This window comes from Myxocyprinus asiaticus, chromosome 9 (genome assembly GCF_019703515.2).
Source record: "Myxocyprinus asiaticus isolate MX2 ecotype Aquarium Trade chromosome 9, UBuf_Myxa_2, whole genome shotgun sequence".
NCBI classification, from domain to species: Eukaryota; Metazoa; Chordata; class Actinopteri; order Cypriniformes; family Catostomidae; genus Myxocyprinus; species Myxocyprinus asiaticus.
In genome coordinates this window covers 53,085,823-53,109,794 of record NC_059352.1, presented here as the reverse complement: position 1 = coordinate 53,109,794, position 23,972 = coordinate 53,085,823, and the positions used below count along the sequence as shown (strand labels likewise).

At 41.6% G+C, this 23,972-nt stretch overlaps 2 protein-coding genes across 7 annotated transcripts in view; one reads left to right on the top strand and one right to left on the bottom strand.

Moving 5' to 3' along the window:
• Positions 1-2,316, top strand: part of bmerb1 (bMERB domain containing 1) — a 27,712-nt gene extending 25,396 nt beyond the window's left edge. Inside the window, exons 4-6 of the mRNA XM_051706568.1 lie at positions 1-90; positions 227-288; positions 462-2,316. The exon at positions 1-90 is cut by the window's left edge and continues 25 nt beyond it. Coding sequence (XP_051562528.1) covers positions 1-90; positions 227-288; positions 462-574 — 265 coding nt within the window. The 3' untranslated portion in view covers positions 575-2,316. The remainder of the gene's footprint in view (positions 91-226; positions 289-461) is intronic.
• Positions 2,317-5,062: 2,746 nt separating this feature from the next.
• Positions 5,063-22,503, bottom strand: LOC127445990 (meiosis regulator and mRNA stability factor 1). 6 transcript variants are annotated; one of them, XM_051706560.1, is made up of 25 exons: positions 22,456-22,503; positions 21,132-21,731; positions 20,601-20,742; positions 19,414-19,628; positions 19,166-19,283; positions 18,765-18,937; positions 18,149-18,571; positions 17,707-17,807; positions 17,332-17,445; positions 17,045-17,231; positions 16,763-16,941; positions 16,572-16,652; positions 16,158-16,391; positions 14,100-14,219; positions 13,632-13,813; positions 13,250-13,470; positions 12,921-13,063; positions 12,702-12,835; positions 12,326-12,528; positions 11,996-12,223; positions 11,637-11,870; positions 11,332-11,550; positions 11,187-11,247; positions 7,768-7,845; positions 5,063-7,672 (listed from the first exon to the last, which is right to left on the bottom strand). In XM_051706560.1, the coding sequence occupies exons 2-25, from the start codon at positions 21,720-21,722 to the stop codon at positions 7,329-7,331; spliced, it is 4,725 nt and encodes a 1,574-aa protein (XP_051562520.1). In that variant the 5' UTR covers positions 21,723-21,731; positions 22,456-22,503; the 3' UTR covers positions 5,063-7,328. The 6 variants fall into 6 exon arrangements, with proteins under 6 accessions (XP_051562520.1, XP_051562521.1, XP_051562522.1 ...); XM_051706561.1 differs by having other exon boundaries at positions 12,002-12,223; XM_051706562.1 differs by having other exon boundaries at positions 17,123-17,231.
• Positions 22,504-23,972: the final 1,469 nt, after the last annotated feature.

Below are 23,972 nucleotides of genomic sequence, written 5' to 3'. Positions count from 1 at the left end.
TCAGAGAGAAGAGAAATTAATCCAGGAGATTCATCAGCTCGTGCAGAAGAGAGACTTCCTGGTGGACGACGCAGAAGTCGAGCGTTTGAGGTGACACGACGTGTAACTAACAAAACTAATGAAATTATATGACTGATTTAAGCCAGTATAGCTTTTATTGATGATGTCACTTTTTCTGGAGGTTTTTGTGGGTTTTTTCAAATCTTCTCGTTTGTTTCTCTTACAGAGAGCAGGAGGAAGATAAAGAGATGGACGAGTTTCTCCATCAGAAGCTCTGTGTGATACAGAGTGAGTTCTTCATGAGACGCGTGTGGTTTTTACAGTCTTTTGTTCAGAACAATCTGGGCAGTATATGTGTCGCCTCTCACTGAATGTTTCTTACTGTTTAATGTGGAAAATCTGTGATTTCTGAGGTTAAAGAATAAATACTAAATCTCAATCGCAACTCTCTCTCTCTGCAGGAGCTCCACAGGCGAGAACAGCAGAACCGCCTCTCAATAAACCGTCCATCAGCAAGACCAGCGCGGCGCTCATTAAAGACTGCTGTGGAGAGACTCGATGTGTCGTCATGTGAAGATTCACCATCATACTCGACACTGAATGCTTATTGAGATTTCCCAAAGCAACTAATATTAAGTGAATTTTATAAATAAATGAATATCGATTAAATGAGATTGGATTTGCGACACATCAATGACTGCAGTAATATTCAGTGTCGTCTCGAGGAACAGCAAAACATCTCCTGAACGGCCTGAAATCTCCACCGGAAACACTGAACTGTGTGTTTGAAATTAAATATTCATGTGTTTAGACATCGATAACGGCTAAGTTCATAATCAACATCAAGCACAACAAACTCTCCACCACAGTATCATTGTCAAACAGAAAGTTAAAAATATTGATTTTTAATGTTATTACAATGGTATAAACACGTGTATGTGAGTGTCATAGTGTAGTGCAGAGTTTCTCAGCCCTTTCTTGGCGTAAACTACACAACGACTACACATTTTGGATGTCTCCCTGTCTGACACACCTAATTCAGATCATGGATCATCTTCTAATTACTTAATCAGTAGAATCAGGTGTGTTGGATAAAGGAGACGTGTGTAGTGTGTGTTCCTCCAGAAGTCTGTTTCACAAAGTTTCAGGTTGACAAAACCAGATAGAGCCGAACCGGTTTAGATCAGGTTCATCCTTCTCAAGACACTCGATATAAACGTCCTCTGTCAACTCAAGAGTTCATGATTAACACATGAATGAGTGACGTTTGAAGCTTAGAGAAATTATTTACATCTCTGCTGAAGATTAATTGATCATCATGAAAATATGAAGACATTTTTACTCAGCTGCAGAAGTTTGAGATGACTTTTGTTAGATATAACTGAATATAATGTGTAATTAAATGTATATAGGTTTACAATAAGAACATTAAAGCTTAAAAATCTATATATTAATTAAAAATGTAAAAGTTTTTATATTCATTTAAATAAAAGCCTAATATAATTAAATAAATTGTGTGATAATCTACAATATAATTTTAAGCAGTATATGTTCATGTGGAGAGACTCGTCACACAATCATCTTGTGAACTTCTGCAGTATTTTTCAAGGTTCTCATGATCACAAACTGCATACAGTGACAGTATGTAAATAAATGCAAAGAAACTCAATAATACATGTTTAATGAGCTGCTCAAAAGATACACGGTTCTCCAATCTCTCAAATAAACAAATCTTAATATGCCTAATATATAAAATCTTAATTTATAAATCTAGATATATATTTCCCTGTAAAGAGCACTTTAATTTGGAGCAAAGGATTCTGGGGGAGTGAACTGATTGTCAAAGGTAAAAACAACTGAGTTTGCTCAAACTAAAATTAAACTTGTCTTATTTACTGAAACCGGCTTCGTGAGACAGACCTTCAGAAAGGATTGAGAAACACTGAAAGTTCACAAATATTTCATGTCAATCTTTCAACATTGTGTAGCCCTTGAAAGAAATATGCTCATATTTCACACAGTTTCAGATATTTCACTTTTACAGAACATAAAAGGTTTGAAAACGGGCGTTAATTGACCATTATCAATGGAAACATATAAATGCTTCACGCTGCACCCCCCCAATGCTCAAGACAAATCTACGCCCTTGTTTGATTTTTGCTAACTTTTGCCTGAAAATGAAGTTTTTATGGAAGTGGATCAACAAACCACCACCTCAGAACAGTGTTCATTTATTTGCCTAAATATGAAAACTATCTTTGACTGAAATGTGTAAATCACTTGATAACTCTGAATAAAGCGGCGACACAAACGGCATTTCTGAATATTCCGAGTCTTCATGACTATTTGTTGCTCATTTATTCAATATATTGAAAGCAGCCAGTGTGATGTTGAAGATTTGCACACAATTCCAGTTATTTCTCCAGTGATCAGATCAGTTTGTTCAGACAGTGGTATTAATATCCAGTACAGTGACGTCACTTGCGACTGAAGTCAAAACATTTCAGCGCGACCCAAGAGACATTTTCACCAGAACTTAGATGTTAATACAGTCTTCTGCTCATCCATCATAGTGCTTCTGTGTGTTCGTCCTGAATGATGAAAGAAAAATACATTAACTACTCGAGCTGACTGAAACTGAAAAGTCAGTTTAAACATTTCAAATGTGGTTTGGATTAGTTTTACAAACATCTAATTTTATGCAGGTTTTTGCTGTTCTGGCTACAAACAATTGAATAGATTATACAAAATTGGATTTTAAATGGTACATTAAGCCACATAGGCTACATACTCAAACCAGGATTTCTAAGTCAGTCAGAGGTTCTGGGACAGCCATCAGGTGAGTGATTCACAACTCATTTCCTGGAGAATGAAGAGTGATCTGCTCTTGACTCAAACACTGAATTCAGCACTTAGTTTTGTGTTTCCAATAATGTTTGAAAGAGATCTCATCACTTCTAGAATTAAATATTAATGAATTTCAATTGACTGTAAAATATGTGAATTAACAACTACATTTTCATTGAAATTCTAATACTTAATACTTTCTATAGGCTTTCTATATATAGGTTTTATATGCTGCTCTTAAAGGGTCCTTCAACAAATCTATTAAGTCAGTCAAAGAACTGATTAGTCTTAAACTGATTTATCTTAATTACAGGGATATTAATATTACACTTTGCTCACATACACAGAAGAGCCAAAATATTATGACCACCTGCCTAATATGCTGTTGGTCCTCCACGTGCCGCCAAAACAGCACCGACCCGTCGAGGCATGGACTCTATAAGACCTCTAAAGGTGTCCTGTGGTATCTGGCACCAAGACATTAGCAGCAGATCCTTCAAGTCCTGTAAATTGTGAGGTGGAGCCGCTGTAGATCGGACTTCTTGGTCCAGCACATCCCACAGATGCTCAATCCGATTGAGATTGAGGCTAAGGCAACACCTTGAACTCTTCATCATGTTCCTCAAACCATTCCTGAACATTGTGTGCAGTGTGGCAGGGTGCATTATCCTGCTGAAAGAGACCACTGCCATCAGGGAACACCACTGACATGAAGGGGTGTACCTGGCCTGCAATGATGTTTAGATAGTTGGCATGTGTCAAACTGACGTCGACATGAATGGCCGGACCCAGAGTTTCCCAGCAGAACATTGTCCAGAGCTTCACACTCCCTCTACTGGCTTGTTTTGTTCCCAAAGTGCATCCTGGTGCCATCACTTCCCCTGGTAAACAGTGCACACTTACACGCCCATCCACATGATGTAAAAGAAAACAGGACTCGTTGGACCAGACAACCTTTTTCCACTGCTCCGAGGTCCAGTTCCGACGCTCGGGAGCCGATTGTAGGCACTTTTGGCAGTGGACAGGAGTCATCATGGGCACTCATAAGCAGCAGGGTGCGATGCTCTGTGTGTTGTGACACATTCCTCCCGTAAACATCATTCAAATTGTCTGTGACTCGTGCCACAGTAGACCTTCTGTCGGTTCAGACCAGACGGGATAGCCTTCGTTGCCTTTGTCGCTCAGGTCTTTATTCCTGCATTCAACACGTTGACTATAAGAACTGATTGTTCACTTATCATCTAATCTACCCAGACTGTGACGTGGCCTTGTTAGGAGATGATCAACGTTATTCGATTCACCTGTGAGGGGTCATAATGTTGTGGCACATTGGTGTATAGTCCTTGAGCGCAAGAAATTCAGTTAGCTCAATGCTGTAATAATAGTTTGTGACTCAGTGGTATTTAGAAGTTCTGATTTGATCAGAGCTAATAATTACCTGAAAACTGTGAGAACCCCTGCAATTAATTATTGTTTAGTTTCAGTGTGTAAGGAACAAAGAAGTCGATGCTTGACAGTGATAACCATAACAACATTCTGGCATCTTGCACAGTCATTAGTAAACATGGACAGCAACAGTTTAACCCATTTTGTTTCATGTCACACACTGTTTAATTGCCATCATGTCTGGTTTACTCTCTCTGGACTGTAATTTATTGGATTAATTAGGGTATAAACTCCACAAACTGCTGTCCCACTACAATCTGTAGGCCAAATTAAGGTTCTACATATGGACTACAACAGTAGTTAATGTAAACTCATGTGCTTGATGACAAACACTGTGAAATTAATAGGACAACCGTTGTAGTCCATATGTAGAAACATATTTTTAAAGTACAAAACAGTTTCACATTTTAAGTATTACTGTTCACACAGTTCACAGACCTTATTTTACTCATAAATTGAAAAGGATTTAATTATTTTCCAGGTTTAAGGACTACAATCTGAAAAGTTCTGTAACAAACGGTTTTACACCATATTTAGAACGTCATACAAGTTATAAAATAACTATAACTTGATATAAAATAGAAATTAAAACAGCTCATATAATATCAAGTTTGACCCCCTAATAAGTAATTTTATACCCAATTTGTGGAAAGTGCCAGAGACGAACTCAAGCTGCGGTCTCATGATTTTAATTACATTAACAAATAATCAAATAACCTCCTTTCAAATCAGTCTCAAAGCAAAACAAGTTTAAAACAGGACACCAAAATGATGCTTGTGATATTTATTACACATAACAGAAATCATTTAGTCATTCCACAAAAATAAAACTCCTAAAAAGGATCTCAAGGTGGAGATGTTCTGAAGAATAAAACCATAAAGCAAGACCTCCAGCATCTGTGACTTCACGTCATACATCTAATTTAGTCTAAAGGAGATTTCGAGAGGCGTTCTGGATTCACTGTGGTTGTGAGAGAATTACAAAAACACAAACACTATAATTGTACAAATCACAATCGGTACAGACAGATCTGAGACACGACATTTCTGCTGTAGTTCCAACACATAATGTTAAATATACAGATCACATAATGAACAAATGTTCTGCATAACAAATCAAATTTCCATCCAACACCACAAGAGGCATAAGTTATGCAAACATGCATAGAAAAAACAATAATGTAGAGTTTATCTGCTAAAGACACTTATTTCACCTCAGAGTTAGCTGGTACCATTTTGAAGGATTCTGAAAACATTAAGTAAGAAGGTTATCAAGAGACATCTGGGGCAAAAACAGACTCAAGACTGGTGCGCTCACCCGCACAGAAACTGAAGAAATCCCAAGAAGTCCCAAAGACGACGTGCCATGACATCTTCAAAATGTTCTGAGAGACGCCAGTGAATGATCAATCAATCAGTAGGCTACTATCTGGGAATAATTGAGTGTTTAAATGAGTTTCTCTTAGACAGGAAGTGCATAGACCTCCAACAGTTTTGATTTCCATTAAAGCAGCTGAGGTCTGATCTCCCCGTTCATGCAATGCACTGCCGCTCCTGATGCGACCCGCTCGGACCTGAAAGCATGCAGGATAAGTCTGATCCAAAGACATTAACAACACAAAACAACTTCATCATGAACCAATCCTGTCAAACATGAGCAGCACTGCGCTGGCATCTCTCTCTGGTAGCGCCATGGCTAATACAAACCATTGTAAAAGCCAGACTCGATCCACAGAGCAGCTGTGTGTCGCACTGAAGTCTGAACGACCTCAACGTTCTTGAAGAGTTTCAGGCAAACAGCAACCAAAGACACAAACTCAAGGTTAAAGAAAACAACCTTGGAGATTCCAGAGGAACATCTACATAGATCATCTCATTAGCATCATTTTGCCAAAACGCATAAAAGAAATGCAGTAAAGCTCTGCAGCTACTCATAAACGACCACTTTTGAAACAAGGGTTTATGCACAATGTGCATAGAACTTCAAACCAACTTCTGGCCAAAAGTAATATCTGTAATATTGACAAAGTGCTCTTGACCTTCAGTAGAATCAGAGTATGTGTGGGGCTGTAGTTCTCACAAGGTGGACTCACAGAGACCCTATAATTCAACATTATCCTGCATGTGTTCAACATGGACGAAAGTGAAACCTTAAACGACAGGCGTGAATATCCTCCATAATCAGCAGAGACGGTTTTTAAACTAGTTTCAATAAACATGGACTTCATTCAGAATATGAACTTAAGTTATTTAAGACGACTTCTGTAAGTCATGTGTCGAGGGAAACTTCCACTAATGAAGCAGGTAAGAGGGAAAAAAGCCAAGAGTGCTTTATTAACAGACTCCTGCTCTGAAACGGAGTTAAAAAAAGAACTGCGAGATCAGATCATCTGACGCCTACTGACGTTTGCTAAAAAAAACAAAAGGAGCGTACGAGATCTCTGATCTGAAAAGAATAAAGTGAATTCCACCTTTCATCAAATTCATTCTCTATATCATTAGACAGAGCCCATGTGCTTTACATAACACAAATGTCTCAAATCAGCGCGTCTCAGCAGAAACAATGGGTAAAATTCACTGTAATGGAGGTTTGTCATGATTCCTGCAGAGGAAGTGCGTTTGAGAATCACCATCACGGTTCATGTTCGCATCAGTCATGATGTTACTGCAGCTCAGAGCTGATCGACTAATCAGCTGATTGATAACTAGTGAGCGACTGTAGCAAAAACACTAATAATAATAATAAAAACCTCTGAGTTTAAGTAGCAAACGGTCTGCTCCTTTCTGAGAGAACGAGTCAAGAACACGACATCCTGCAGTCCAGCTAACTCAAAGGCTTGAAAACAGAATATTTAACCATGTAAATTCACTACACAAACATCTTTTCACCCTATAGGATACCACAATCTATTGCATGTGATGTTTTGTTACAACAGTGCTGAGAGTATTTTAACATGTTACACTGGCACCAAATATTTGCCATGTTTGAGATCAGATGTCATGTGACGTGTTGACGCATGTATCGCATTGAGGCTTCAGACAGACAGGACAGGTGTGAGAGAGAAATTAGCTGCGAGTTTAACCTTGTTGCGCCCCGTCCTGCGGCCGGGACTGTCTGTGGTGCATGTTTTCACATTGGGTTTGCTCGAAGGGCTGTTATCAGCAGGTGTGTGGTGATCTTTGGCCGACTGTGGCTGCTGATCGTGAACCGGTTCTCGTTCACACTGACTAAGTGAATGCATCTCAAAGTGGATCAGATCTCTGGGCTGCAGCTGTACTGGGTCAGGCCGCAGCTGTGGAGACGGGAGGCAGGACGGAACAGGAGCGCACAAAAGATCCACCGGAGAACCAGAACCCAAACAGAGCAGCTCCATCTCACCTGATAGACAGACAGACAGATATTGATTCATTCACTCACACATCAATGAAAACACATATTAATGTCAGTGTGTGTGTGTGTGTTTGTGTCTTTACTGCTGGCCGGACTGTGAGTGTCTCGGTTCTCCTCATCAGGATTAGGGCTGTCTACAGTGACCGCAGGACTACCACGAGCTAAAGAAACAAATAAATCAATACAAACTCTCAGCTTGAGATTTAAAACTCAGAAACTAGGGATGCACCGAAATTGAGATTTATGTCTCAGAACAAAAATGGGCTTTTCCCAGTCAGTGGGCATTTTCAAACCACTGAGATTCCCTACTTTCATTGGATAGTTTAGAAACGCTCATCCCGGTTTGAAAACGCCCAAAGATTAAAAAAAAAAAAACTTCGTTCTGCAGAGTTGTGATTGACAGGACAGTACACATGTATGTCAGCAGATTCTGAGTGTTTCTCTACATTATTCATGAGAAGGAATACTTCCATCCAATCACAGCGCTGCTTCACGCATGAACTCGCATTACAGCGGAGAATTCAAACTCAGAACCGCTTTTCCGCAGGCGAGAGACTTCAACAGACATGAGAGCAAACTTTTACACTAAACACCGTGATGAGATTGAGATCACACATCAGAATGGACTGCAGCCCAGAACCGGACCGGCGCAAGCGTTTCTTGGCTTCAGTTCTGCAACTCGCGCTCCAAACACGCCGTTTACGAGGAGAGGCTGTTAGACGGAGCGCTGATTTCATCCAAATTTATTTGTAGATTTTCAAACTGTTCTTTTATTTTCACTCTTCACACTTTTGTCCCATGACTGATATACAGCAAAGATCCTCAAATCTTTTGTTTTCATCTCCACTCATACGGTGATGTTCAGCCATCTCTGTTGTGTGTTTTGGAAGTACCTCTTAACCCCCTTCTGACCCCCATAACCACCCACATTTAAACATTTGTTTACACCCATGAGTCTTTTTTAAAGTCTGAGGTGTGAACGATTGGTGCTGAACTCATGACAGTTTAATAAAGAATGTTTTCCAGTGATAAAGGTATTGTGTGTCATGGTCATTACTGTCAAGCTCCAATATTCTTTTTCTTTGAGGGTGTTTTGGGCCCTGGAGAAGTTTTGACATTTGTGCTTTTTTCAGTTGCTTATAAACATATTAATGGCTAAAGTCTGATAACACTGTATTCAGCACAAACTGGGCTACAATACTATGTGAACAACATGTATGTACATGTTTGTATTTTTGAGAAAATAACGTTTATGTGTGGATTTTAAAAAACAAATATTTTAAGTCACTGAAATAAGGCCATATAACACATACTAAACATTTGTTCACAAGACTTTTGAGAACTGGATCTTGTAGCCTAGAGTTTTTGCTACGAACATGATGTGAAAACCATCCTGATCACTCATTCATGCAAAACAATGTAGTCATTTAACTTGTAAGACACTTTTAGTGTTAGAAAGGCCATATGCGAGGAGGCGTGGATGATCATGAATATTAATGTGATTCACACCTGAGGAGACAAAGACCCCTCCCCTGAGAGAGAATGAATGTGAGGAGACTTAATGATTGAATGTATTATCTGACTATACATTTTCTGTACATAAAGACTTAAAAACTTTAGACCTACACTACCGTTTAAAAGTTTTAGATCTGTAAGATTTTTTTATGTTTTTAAAAGAAGTCTCTTCTGCTCACCAAGGCTGCATTTATTTGATCCAAAATACAGCAAAAACAGAGATATTGTGAAATATTTGTACAATTTAAAATAACTTTTCTATTTGAATATATTGTCAAATGCAATTTATTCCTGTGATCAAAGCTGAATTTTCAGCATCATTACTGCAGTCTTCAGTGTCACATGATCTTCAGAAATCATTTTAATATGCAGATTTTCTAATATGGGCATATTTACAGCACATTTTACACATTTACACCTGAACAGATATTTACAAGCACAAGCTTCGTTGATGATAATGAGGCAGCATAAACACTAGTTAAAACTATAATCTAAACATTCATATTATTTTTATATCATATTACATATCATATTTATATCATACAGCATACAATTTAAATACCTGCTTTAGCCGAAACAACATTTAAATGTAACTAAAACTTGCCTATTAGGACATATTTCACATTTCAACACTCTGAATCCTGACTGGCAAGTCTGGAAATAGTCCAGCTAGTAAAATATGTCCATGTTTATATAAAATAGCATGTCAACTAATGTAAGTAAAGACTTAGCTACTCATCCAAAATTGTATCCTCGGCTGGATCAAAATGCTCTTCATCTGTGTAGCGTGCCATCTTCCAAACACGCAGAAAAGTGAATGAATCTGATGAATGTTTTTTTTAAGGCTCTGTTGGGGGCGTTCACCGTTTGCATTGATCGCACATTAGCGTATGAATAGCGCCCTCTGCTGGTGGGTGTGATCACATTAGGGATAATGAGCTGAGCCAGGAGAAACTTTACATCGCTTTGTTTCATACAGATTACATTGCAGGAAAATATTTGTTTTAAATTTGAATTATTTTATTTAAAAGTAGACATTTTAAGCTCTTTAGACATATGTTTCATGTTTGTGTGATAAGTATTCATGGAGTTTCAGTTCATTTTTGTGACGTGTTTCAGAAAGATGCTCGTGGAGACAGAGACGGCTGAAAACGCACCCTGTTGTTTCTACTCCGAAAAAAAAAAGACTCGTTTTGAAATCGGCCATTTAGTGACGTAACAATGTGGTGTTCATTTGAATAGCCCCGCCTCCACAACATATGCAATCATCATGGTGAAAGCAGAGCGAATGATGTACTTAAACACTGAAAGTGGTACCATTGTTATTGTAGTTTGCTCTCAACCATTGAAAAGATTAAGATGTCAAGAAACATTGTTGTGTTCCTGGTTGTGGAAGAACTGCATCTCTGCATCGCTTTCCGAAGGATCCCAATGAATGAGGACTAACCTATGTTTGGCACATTTCTCTAAGGATTCTTTTGAGAACTATTATGATTCAGACTTTGCAAAGAAACTTGTATTGAAAGATGGAGCAGTGCCAACGACAGTAATGCTGGTGAATAACACGTAATACTACTGTTTAATATGCAAGGAACTGTCAGACGTTTATAATAAAAAAAAAAAAAATATTTAAAATCACCAAATAAACCATGATCAGGACTGCAATAATAAGATTTAGAATGATAATTTACTGAAAAAGTCTCATTTAAAATAATAGTTTTTGGTTTCAGTTTTGGCCAAGAATTTAGTTTTCGGTGCATCACTAGTAGAAACTCAGAAAATCCCATGAATAGTCTGAGAAATGCAACCGTCTTATCAGTTTTGAATATTTCCTATTTAAACATGAACTAAAGTCACAAAGCAATCTCTATTTTATGGTCTTAGTGTTTCACATACGGTGCCTATTTATAGCTCAATATTCTGCACAGGCGATTCAGAGAGCTACAGCTAAATCTAGTAACACCAAATAGAAATTCATTTCTACTACCTCTCATGTCGTTCTTTAGGACGATGATCTTTTTGTGCCCGTGACCTTTAATCCAGACAACCTGTTTAAAATAAAGAATGTGGTCAGGTGACAGCATTAACTACTGTCTGATTGAAATGAGCAGGTGAACGTGCGGTCAGAGCACCTGTGGAATGGCAGCCAGCAGCTCATCAAGCGTCTTATAGCCATATGTCTGTGGCTGAAACTCTTGGCTGGTGTATTTGCTGAACGCACCCCAGAACTCGGACAGGAAGATCTGGTTATAGTGGTATGTATGCAGCAAAGCACGGACACTACGGGCAAACTGATAAAGCCTCGTCAATTTCACACGCTCTTCGGCGACACCATCATCATCCACAGAGAGCTTAAGAGGAAGAGAGACACTCGTCAGAATCTCCACAACCAAATGATTTCCACTCGAGGAGAGTCTGGTGAAATAACGGCTCGTACCTGCAGAAGGTAAGGCAGACTCTTGAGCAGCTCCGCGAGCGAGATGAAGCCATATTCGCAGGGGTTCAGCGGCGTGTCATAGGTGAGCTCGTACTGCTTCCTCAGCTCTTCTACTTCAAGATAATCCCGATCGTCAGGAAGTGACATCATTAGTGCCAGCAGCTGAGACGTCAAGGCACGGAGGGACTTCCTGTTAATCAGCTGCACCTCTTTCCCTTCAGGAGCATCAACTACCTGGTGAGTAAGAGAGAGAGAGAGAGAATTTAATGATGCTTCAGTTCTTCTCTCTGCAGCTCTGATCATTTAAAAGTACATTTCATATTAAAAGCAGTCCTGATGCTGTGCGAGCGCTGCGCTACCTTTACCACATGGCAGAGTTTGCCGAGCAGGGCGGGCAGAGTGCTGGCATCGTAGTCCTGCAGACGGAGGCTGTAGCCAAATGTCTTGCTGTATTCACTAAGCAGCTGATTGACAGGCAGGCCAGAGTCTCTCTGGGCTCGAAGCAACTTCACCAGCTGAGCCGCTAACGCTTTAACACGCTCCACCTCCGTCAGGGCTAACACCCGCTCCTCACCACACTCCAACACCTGACAGAGAGACAAATAAGTGCTGCAGTCTGCTGTTCTAGTGGCATTATATACACATGTATATGTGGTTTTGTGTCACTGTATAGGAGGATGTTTGCCCACCATGAGAACATCTGGAATGGCTTCGAAAAGCTCCATGAGTTTGGTAAAGCCATAGTAGGAGAGTTTGCATTGACGTCCAAAGTGGTGGTGATATGTGGGGATGAATTTGCTGAAGGACATACGGAAGTGAGGCTGATGTCTCAGCAGGTCTACAACCTCCTTTCCAAACTGTCGTGTGTGTTCCACTTCCTCTGCCGTCCGTTCTGAGGAGAGAGAGAACAACAGCACATGAGGTCAATACAAGCTCTCAATACGGTCACAGAACAAGTGTGCAGCATATACAGCTCAGCAGTACCGTTTCTCAAAGTAAAACTCTTCAGTTCAACAGGACGTTTTATAATATGGGTCTAACGCTTGGATTGGTCAGTGTTTTCACCTCTCTTGGGAATAGAGATGAGTGTGTCAGAGTCCTGCTGAGAGACTGTGACCGTCATATCTGGAATCTCAGCCAACAGGTCCATCAGATCACACATCCCATAATCCACCACCTGCCAGTTCCTGGAGAAACACCTGACACACACAGAGATAAAGATGATGATGATGATGGTGGTGTTCCTGCACATGCTTCAGAAGTAGAGATAAGTGATCTTCTCACCAGTGATACGCCTGCGTGAAGTCCCTGATCACCACCTGTTTACTGGCCTGAAACTTCAGCAGCTTCAGCAGGTCTTGAGTGAACCGTTTCACCTGAGCACGATGAGTCAACGTCAACAAACGCTTGGAGCCCAAACCCAGGATCTACACACACAAACACACATTAAAAGGGTATTAAACTGTCTGAGGAATCATTAAGCTTAGGGCAAACAGTCAAATGAACTGCTACAATCACTTGTGTGTGTCAATTTAAAAATCAACATGACTGTTAATGAAAGAAACGCAGGTGATATGACACTTCTGCGATCACACAGGTGACGGTGTCCAGACCTGCAGCACATGAGGAACGGCCTCCACCAGCTCTAGGAGTTTGGAGTATCCATAGTCTGACACACGGCACTGCTTAGCGAAATGGTGGTGATATGCTGGAATGAACTTTGTGATGGGCATTAAACAGGACGGCTGGTTCTTCATCAGATCCACCATCTCTCGACTGAACTGGATCAGCTGTGGGTTTCCAACAGGACTTTTACTGCGTTGCAGCCACGGATCTCAACACACAAATACACAAACATCACTTTCAGATTTGTTGTTCAGTAGACACTCATTGTCCACTACTGCCTTTAACTGACATCAACATGATGGGTTGTAGAAAAACAAACAGTTTCTCCAAAAACTCAACATCACAAGACGTTTGTTCACAAACACACACCTGCGTTGGGTGGAGGGGGGTTGTTATGAATCCACTTTATGATTTTAAACCCATTCTGGGCCATTACTATGGTAACTCCAGGGATGCAGGTGATGAGATGTTCTAGCGGGACGCTCCCATCCTGCCCCCCCTCCTCCACAAGAGTCAATGGACTGAACTCTGCAGCATAGCATTCTGGGAAACTGAGTCACAGAGAGCATACACATTATCAGAGCGATGAAATGACAGCAGATGTGTAAGAGTGTTTGTATGTGTGTGTGTGTGTGTGTGTGTGTGTGTGTGTGAGAGAGTGAGTGCATGTATGTGTGTGAGTGTGTGTACGTCAGAGTGTGAGTGAGTGTGAGAGTGAGAGAGAGAGTGTGTGAGAGAGTGTGTATGTGTGTAAGTGTGTGTGTGTGTGAGAGAGAGTGTGTGTGAGCGAGAGAGAGCGAGTGCGCGCACGCGCGAGTGTGTGAGTGAGTGTTTTACCTGAGCAGTGGTAACATTCCCTCGTGACTCTGCAGTAAACTGTGCACATGAGCAGCCAGAACTTTCAGAGACACCAGAACAAACGGAATTGTGTACGAATCCGGATCAAAGTCTGATTCACTGAAACCAGAAGAGAGAAAAATGGAGCTCACCATCAACATGAAAACATACAGTAACTTCAGAAAATGTCCTCTCCAGTCCAAAAAGAGCAAATAAACTGCAAAAATGACTTATTCTAAAATCATAGGATTTCTGCCATCAGAAACTTGTCTCTGGTCACCGTCAGATACAGCAGAACTAATGAGAAGAGTAAAATGTGTGTAAAAGCTTGTGCCGTTTGTGTGTGTCACCTGCCACTCTGCAGATCCTTCTGAAGAATCACAATGTTAGTTTATTCTGAATATTTCAGTCTGATCTGAACAGTTTTAGCACAGATTGTTTTATGAATCCGTCACAAATGTAATGCAGCTGTTGTTGAAGGATGAGGCTGTTCAAAACTATATTGAACCCGACAGCAAACCCGCAGCTTGTGTGTGAACAGCATAAAAGGTATGCTAGCAAAAACACTGTTTAACTATTAAAGGGTGAGAGAGGGTTAAATATGGTCATGAAAAACTAAACAATTGGAGCAAGAAACACTGACTAACATAAGTGGACCTGGCAGAAAAATACATTTAAAAAAGCAAATAACACAAACAACAACAACAACAACAACAACAACAACAACTAGTCTCAATAATCAGGAAAGCAAACTCATGAGCAGTAAAAAAGGTGAGAACGTCATCGGTGTTTTAAGATGTATAATTTGTTGATTTGTTTTATTTGAAGTGTTTAAGATTAAAGTAACCCTTTCAAGTTATTTTAAGGAAAATGTAGAAGATTTCAAACAATTTGAGTAAATTAGCTTCAGAAAAGGTGATTTTAGCTGAAAGGCGAGTCATTTGTATCTTTGAATAAAACATCTTTACTAGGCATTTAACGATACATAAATTTCATGATTCGATGCAGAAAAAAAAAAAAAAAAGATTTGACAAATGTATTTTAAATCTTAGGTGACACAATCGTGTCTGACATTGGCAACAAAGTTGAGCTCTATAATGTATCTTAACTACACTGGATTTATCAGCAGATTGTTATGAGAAACTCACTATTTTTAGTTTTTTCTTGAGAAAAACGCATTTATCTACATTCGTCATTTTAATTTGAAGAATAGCACTTTTCACAATGCACATCGTTTCAAAGCAGCTTTGTAGAAAATCATGTCTGAAAGTCCCAAGTGATCAAAGCTAAAAGGTGTTTGTGTCAAAGAAATAAAACTCCTTTCAATAGTTAGTGGAGAAAAAAAAACCCTTGAGGAACCAGACCTCTGGCTTTACGTTAATGTCCATAATACAATTATTTAGCGGTTTGAGCAAAAAACCGATCATGTAATTTTGCCCTCTTCCCCCAGTTTCACTTTGAATGTAAATTTTACAGTCTTACCAGCTTATCTAGTGCACGCAAGTGTTGTTCTAAAAGCAGTTTACATTTTGACATCAAAAGCAGAGAATAAGTCTCATGTAATCACAGGTTTCTTGCGTTGTCTTTTTTTTTTTAATAAGCTGGTTTTTGATAGTTATGAGCATCTTATTGTGAATGTGATCACGCTCAGTGTCTGCCTCGCAAATTATGACAGTGTAAATAAAAGGGTTAGGGTTATATATCGGTGTAAATAAAACGATATATTTGATATACTGTAGCACCAGGACATGACACTGTCTTTTGGGAAATTCGACAAGCTGTAACGCTACAATCTACTTGCCGTTTACCATCGTTGTTTGAGCTCTCAACTCGCCTACGTAGCCTAGATGCTCCGTTTTCCTGTGATCGCTCAGCACCGCTTCTTTCACAGCTCTCAGTGTTGCATTGTATATTTTTAATCACACTTAAGTATTCATGTTTCGTACAACACACATGATATAAAATTGTGAGCGTCATATCATACGATACAATACTTTTTTTTTTTTTACACACCTAATCTATACACATGCGAACACACGCACACACACACTCAGGTACCTGAAGTCCTGTTGGGTCCAGTGTCGTCTGCAGACGGGCTCATGGTACTCAAGCTCTTCAAACAGAACAGGACTGGCAGTGTTGGAGCCGTCATGAGAGTGTGCTGATCCTAACGGACTCTGTCGAGCCTGAGAGCTGGACAACAGACACACGAGCCGCCCGCCGCCCTGCTCACGCACACACACCAGATCAGGCAGACGGTACAAATCACTCACCACCAGCTTATGACTGAACCTGTAGATGAGACACATCGGTGAGAGAGAGTGTGGTTTATGTGTCTGACCCATTCCCACCTGTATTTAGTGCTGAACACTTGTGATCAGATATTAATCAGGTGTAAACAGTCAAATTCTCTCATAGGTTTCAGTGAATTAGATCAGTGTGTGTGTGTGTGTGTGTGTGTGTGTCGCTCACTTCCTCTCATAAGTTTCTGTGAATTTGAAGAGTGGGAGGCAGTTTGCTGGAGCATCCTGTAGAATACTGATGATCTCGGAGCTGAAACACAAACATCAAGAGGACTTGAGGATCCATTTCCAGGTCACAGGCTGGAGGTGTGAGGACACCGTATTTGAGCACTGAGAATCATGGGAGTCATCTGATGATACCTGAGACAGGTGAGTGATTTGTTATTGGCTCCAGTGATGAGCGACACGTGAATCCGCTTGTTGCCGATTTTATAGCGATGCAGGAGACTGACGGCGCCGATGGCCTGTTGCAATGAACTCATGTGCACCCGTGCCTTCAACTGATAATCTGTGTGAGGACTCAGATCTACACTTTTCACCTGCGCGTGCACACACACACACACACACACACACACACACACACACACATAAATTTATTTTTTAATGAGCTGGCGTTCAGTATTTGTGTGACATGTGACTCACTCTGCCATGTTTAGCAAAAGTGTCTCTCAGTATCTGCTGCAAGTCTTTACGAGACATCCTGTAGTCCAGATTAGTGACCTGAACATCGGCCCCATCAGAGAATGGCTCCAGGGGGCCCTCGGCACAGTTGCTGGGAGACGCAACACTCAGCGGAGACGAGCGATTCGACAGGCAGGGTGATGCGCTCCTGAGGAGACCAAAGAGAGACCAAAATGAGACAAGCAAGGGAGAGAGAGATTTCAATGACGCACTTGATTAATCATGTGATTGACTGAGCTGCCGCTCACCGTGACGACCATGAGCTCTGAGAGAGCATGATGGGACTGAAACTGCGCTGCAAACTTAGTTTACTGAATGCTGAAGGAGTGCTGACTTCAAACTGCTGTCCGGGAGAATCACATCTGACACAACGCAAAAAACACATGCACACACACTCAGTATTGAGTCATAATTTTAAACCCTTTACAGCTGAATTTGTGATCAGTGCTTGGCATCAATTCTCTTTTCATGATCCTTTTGACTGTACTCAATTCATTTATATTTTTGCTCCGAAGTGGCACACAGATTACAAAGCCCATATCAGTCAATCACAACACTGCTTAACTTTATATTTGTGAATACAGTCTGTATAGTGACGCAGCTCTACTCGTGATGTCTTGTACCTCCGTCCACGCTGCAGCAGCTCCACAGGTTTACTGGCCGCAGACACAAGACTGTGACTCTGAGGAGACGCAGACGCAGGTCGAACTGCACCACACACTGCCTGCAAAATACACAAACAAACACTGATGACATCACAACACACAGTCGAGCACATCCACACGGCACAGGGCGGAAGACAGGAAACAGGGTTAGGAACTTGGTTAGGGTTAGGAGGGTTGGGAATGTGACTGACAGATGAAGACACAGGAGGAGGTCAAGCCTCAGCAGCGGTTTGATGGCGGCACATGAAGCGTCCAAACAGCAGTGAGACAGCCAGTCACGAGCAGGGACAAGCAAGGTCAAGCAGGGTCAAGTGGGCAGCATGAGAATGGCACAACAGTACGAAGCATGCGAATGGAGGATGATGGGTAGGAGGCGGGCAGAGGCGGGGTCACATCTGACCTGGGGGAGGAGCTTCATCACTGGGCTGCATGAGGATGCGTGGCCCGCTCTCCTGGGGCTATACGGGCGCTCAGGGACGTAGTTTGCCTGAGACACCCGCCGCAGGCGACGGGATGACCGTGCCTTCTCCGTAGGGAGGAACGCCAAAGAGGCGGCAGCGGGATGCCGGTGCTCCTCTTCCTCCTCTGGGCCATCGGGCGAGAAAGACACCGTGATGCGGTGACCCAGGACGTCTTCGTTGTCCATGCGTTTGCGGGCACGCTCGGCCGTGCTGGTGCTGGAGAAGCGGAGCACGGCACAGCCGCCGGACACGCCCAACACTTTCCCTCCGCAGTTATTGGAGAGTCGCTGCAGGCGGTTAGCGACGGCTTTGGTGTCACGGTGTGTGGGGAGACGATGCACAAACAGAAGACTGAAACTGGGCTGAGGAGTAGAGACACAAACAGCACGCTGGATATCTGTGACACTGTGCTGAAAACTGCTTACTGCCCTCAGCATGCTGAGACGGGGTGATAACTTGTAGTCAGCTGCTGATAAACAGTCAAACAGCCACACTGACACATTCATTCAACACGGACACGTGCAGTCAACAGGAAGTGATGTGTGAAGGGCTGACCTGTGATTTGATGATCATTCCAGGTGGGAGATCCGACACAAACTCCTCGAAGGGGACACGCAGGTGCGCGTGCAGCAGGAGGGCAGGTGACGCCTGACTCTTGTGAACCAGAATCACCTGGAAACCGTGACGATGCCTCAGGTCGCTCAGCTCGCTGGCAAAGTTCACATCGGCTGCAGACACAACATAACGATTCTCTTACATCATTAGTTCTTCTGCTGTTTAGGAATTCTAGTATCTATCTGACTTCCTCCATATTACCTCACCGTGAGTGTACGAGTTTCTGATCAACCAGTAACCTTACCTCATAAGATCAAGGTAAATTTGATTCCTCATGATATATGGCCTTTAAACATATATTCAGAACAGACAGAAGCTAGACATTTGTGGACACAACGTACACGAAACAACGATGACTGTGGCGGGGGCGGTGTGGGTCTCTGCGAATCGCCGCAGACTCTGCCGCAGTTTGTCATCCGCTGCGTTTTTGGCTGTAGCGTTGATGTGGGCGACTGTCACCTGAAAAACATTCCATTATAAACATCACCAACAGCTTATAAATCCAATCCATTGAAGAAAACAATGAAGTTTACATTGCAATAATTGGACAGAAAACAAAAGCAGGCCGACTCGTATCACTCGCGTGTACCTGGCAGTTGTTGAGTTCCTGTATAACGGCTTTATTCTCTTTGTTGATGTCACACACACAGATGAATTCGGCCTCGCGGTGACCCTGAAAGAATCGCTCTCTCAGTCTCTGCACCACCGTCGCCGCAGAGCGCCCGCTGGGTACTGCGCAGTTCTCGATGTCCCAGAAAACCCCGACAGGTGGCAGTGCTTCCTGTACGCCGCTCTCTGGAGAAACTGTGCAGACGTAAACGCATTGAGCACCAGTAAACACTCCACACAACAGTAAACAGAACCGAATGGATTTCATTTAGAGTCTGTTCACACAGAATACATTTTTGCATTCCTCTTCTGCTGTTTTTTTTAAATGTGGGTTCATGAAAATATTCAATTAACAGCACATCTCATTGTTTTTTCAGCATCGCACACCACAAATGCATTACATGTTTTTTAACATGTTGAGTCAAGTTAATAGTTCAACATAAATTTCAGTCAAAAAGTTAAAAAAATAAAATCAGATTAATGTCAGTTTTAAAGGGGTTATGAAATGGAGAATCAAATTTTCCTTGATATTTAGACATAGGAGGTGACTGTGCTCTAAAAACACAAAGTGTATCATTATTACACCGCTGCTTATCAAATCAATACATAAACGGATAAAGAATATTTGAGTTGAACAATTGTTATACATGCAAAGACAGAGTGAAATCAAATATATTATGGTGTAGTAATATACTAATATGCACGGCGGGGGGTGTGGATACTATTTTTCTGATGTAATGATGCCATCTAATCAGAACAGTGGGCATTTACTTAAGTTTTAAAGGAGAAGCAGCCTGAAACAGCGTTTCTGACAGAGGGACAGGAGGAGGATGAAAAACGATCATGTTTTACAAATATTTGACCGTTTTTGTGTAAAGAAATTTGATAACATTATAACCTAATCTCAAGGAACATAATAAAAATGAAAAAGCATTTCATGACCCCTTTAAAAAAAAAAAAAATAAGACCAATCAGATGAATATGGGGCGGGATAAAACATTTACATATGGACATCTGTGTTGAGTGTTCATGTATAAACCACGCATGTTAAATTCTGTTCCTGTTTTTAATGCAAGAACACGTCTGTCATAAACGCCCCCCTTAGAACTACAGCAGCACAAAATCAAACACGGCCTGTGAGAATGTGTTTTCGGTGTGTGTAATGACCATATTTCTGGGTGGGTTTGTTGAGGTGGGCACCCAGCAGACCATCGGAGGGCGTTCTCGTCACCCCACAGCCGTTGCACAAGGGCACAGGGACAGGAGGAGGAATGTTTGGCCAAACCTTCTCGGAGTCGACACCCAAACTCTGAAAGCAGCAGAGGTTCAAGACAGACTTCATTAAACTCCAAGCATGTTTTACCACATTCAGGCCTCTCTCTCTCTCTCTCTCTCTCTCTCTCTCTCAAGGATATACTCCCAGAATTAAAGGAACAGTTCACCCAAAATCAAATTGTCATCATTTATTCACCCTCGTTTCAAACCCATATGACTTTTTTTCGTGGAACACAAATGGTGATGTCACACAGAATGACTCACCATACACTCACATTGTAAGAATACATGCCATGAAACTGTATTTCACAAATATATTAAAGTCACGTGGGTTTGAAACAAAATGAGGGCGAGTAAACGATGACAGAATTCTCATTTTTGGGTGAACTAACCCTTTAAAAGAAGTGTGACAGTTCCACCAACCTTCCTCCAACAGTCCTGCAAACAGTGCGCGCCTGTCACACAGAGTGGGGTGCGTTCAACACTGAGGTGTAGTGAGTTAGAGCAGAGGTGAGTGGGTGGGGGGGGGTCACCGTGTGAAAAAGAGTGTTGCTGCACCCGTGTGTCTCCATGACAGTGGCAGACACCCGACACAGAGGGACAGATGTGTGTCTGCCGCAGACTCGTGCAGCAGGCCGCGTGGCAGCGAGTAGCAGAGGCAGAGAGCGGCCCAAAGCTTCCGGGGGTCTGCAATGGCACTTCCGGGCCCCGCCGGGCGAGAGGGGGGGGGTGAGGGCCGGAGCGGGTGTCTGTAGGTGAGTGAGAAAGATACAGAGGAAACCCTCCACCCGTGTCCACATCAACGCTCCCGCTGGAGGTCTGCCGCAGGTGTACGGACGCTTCACAGCACGAACACACGCTTACGCTGAGGTTGCCTGACTGCAGCTGCGGGGGGCGGGGTTCCGAAAGAGGGTGGAGACAGGGTTGCTGTAGTGGGAGGGGTTTTGTGGCAGTGCTGTGAAGGGGAGGGGGTGGAACATCCTTCAGCTCCAGAACCGGCTTACGGACCTCCATGAAAACGTTCTGGAGAAACGATAAACAGACCAGTGAAGGTGATTATTGCAGAACTCACAACTGAATAATGGATGTGAATAAACTCACGTCTCAAGGATCAGTGTGATACTAAACTAATAAAACAGGGGTTTTAATAAAAACATCTGTGATGATAAAGACAAGAAGTTAACTGACAATTTTGAGAAAATATTGTGTAAAATATGTGTATAATATTCAGTCATTATATCGGTCACACTGTTCTCTTGATATCACTATCACCCATTAAAAACACTATAAACACTAATGACGCGCGTGTCAAAGGTCACTTTAGTGTTACAAAACCCAAACACACAACAGCATGAATCTCACCTGTCAGAGAGTTTACAGTGACATCGCCACATCTGCTGAATATCTCACATATCTGACAACACACCTCAGATAAAAACACCTCAAACCTTCCAACAACCGACTGAAAACATCCGCAAACTCATGTAACACAAGCGGCCGTCAATCAGTCAAATTAAAGTTAATGAGTCACAGGAGACTCTGATAAACATAATTCTTTTAAACTCTTATTAGCTTTTCATTTGCTTGTTTTGTTTGCGATTATCAACAATGTTCCGCTCATTCTCTCTCAGACGCTTGTTTTCTGCGACGCGGAAACATTAAAAGACATATAACGTGTTGTTTATGATGAACTAAACTCAAACTTAAATTCATTTAATTAAGAGATTTTAATTATATTGTAGCTCACCGTCTCGCGCCAGTTGCGGTGCCTCCAGCCGTCTCCGTGGAAACCAGACTTCCGTTCAGTGCCGTAAAACAACAAATTCAGGTGTCGTAAAATAAACATCATTCACACACAAACGGAAATAGTTTACGACATTCAATAAACGTATAATTTAAATATCTAAAATAGACGTTTTCTCTTTGACCTGATAGATGGATGGATGGATGATAGACAGACAGACAGACAGACAGACAGATAGATAGATAGATGATACAGTTGAAGTCAGAAGTTTACATACACCTTAGCCAAATACATTTAAACTCAGTTTTTCACAATTCCTGACATTTAATTGTAGAAAACATTCCCTGACTAGGTCAGTTAGGATCACTACTTTATTTTAAGAATGTGAAATGTCAGAATAATAGTAGAGAGAATGATTTATTTCAGCTTTTATTTCTTTCATCACATTCCCAGTGGGTCAGAAGTTACATACACTTTGTTAGTATTTGGTAGCATTGCCTTTAAATTGTTTAACTTGGGTCAAACATTTTGGGTATTCTTCCACAAGCTTCTCACAATAAGTTGCTGGAATTTTGTCCCATTCCTCCAGACAGAACTGGTGTAACCGAGTCAGGTTTGTAGGACTCCTTGCTCGCACACACTTTTTCAGTTCTACTCACAAATTTTCTATCAGATTGAGGTCAGGGCTTTGTGATGGCCACTCCAATACCTTGACTTTGTTGTCCTTAAGCCATTTTGTCACAACTTTGGAGGTATGCTTGGGGTCATTGTCCATTTGGAAGACCCATTTGTGACTGAGCTTTAACTTCCTGACTGATGTCTTGAGATGTTGCTTCAATATATCCACATAATTTTCCTTCCTCATGATGCCATCTATTTTGTGAAGTGCACCAGTCCCTCCTGCAGCAAAGCACCCCCACAACATGATGCTGCCACCCCCATGCTTCACGGTTGGGATGGTGTAATTCGGCTTGCAAGCCTCACCCTTTTTCCTCCAAACATAACGATGGTCATTATGGTCAAACAGTTAAATTTTTGTTTCATCAGACCGGAGGACATTTCTCCAAAAAGTAAGATCTTTGTCCCCATGTGCACTTGCAAACTGTAGTCTGGCTTTTTTATGGCGGTTTTGGAGCAGTGGCTTCTTCCTTGCTGAGCAGCCTTTCAGGTTATGTCGATATAGGACTCGTTTTACTGTAGATATAGATACTTGTCTATCTGTTTCCTCCAGCATCTTCACAAGGTCCTTTGCTGTTGTTCTGGGATTGATTTGAACTTTTCACACCAAACTACGTTCATCTCTAGGAGACAGAATGCATCTCCTTCCTGAGCGGTATGATGGCTGCGTGGTCCCATGGTGTTTATACTTGCGTACTATTGTTTGTACAGATGAACGTGGTACCTTCAGGTGTTTGGAAATTGCTCCCAAGGATGAACCAGACTTGTGGAGGTCCACAATTATTTTTCTGAGGTCTTGGCTGATTTCTTTCGATTTTCCCATGATGTCAAGCAAAGAGGCA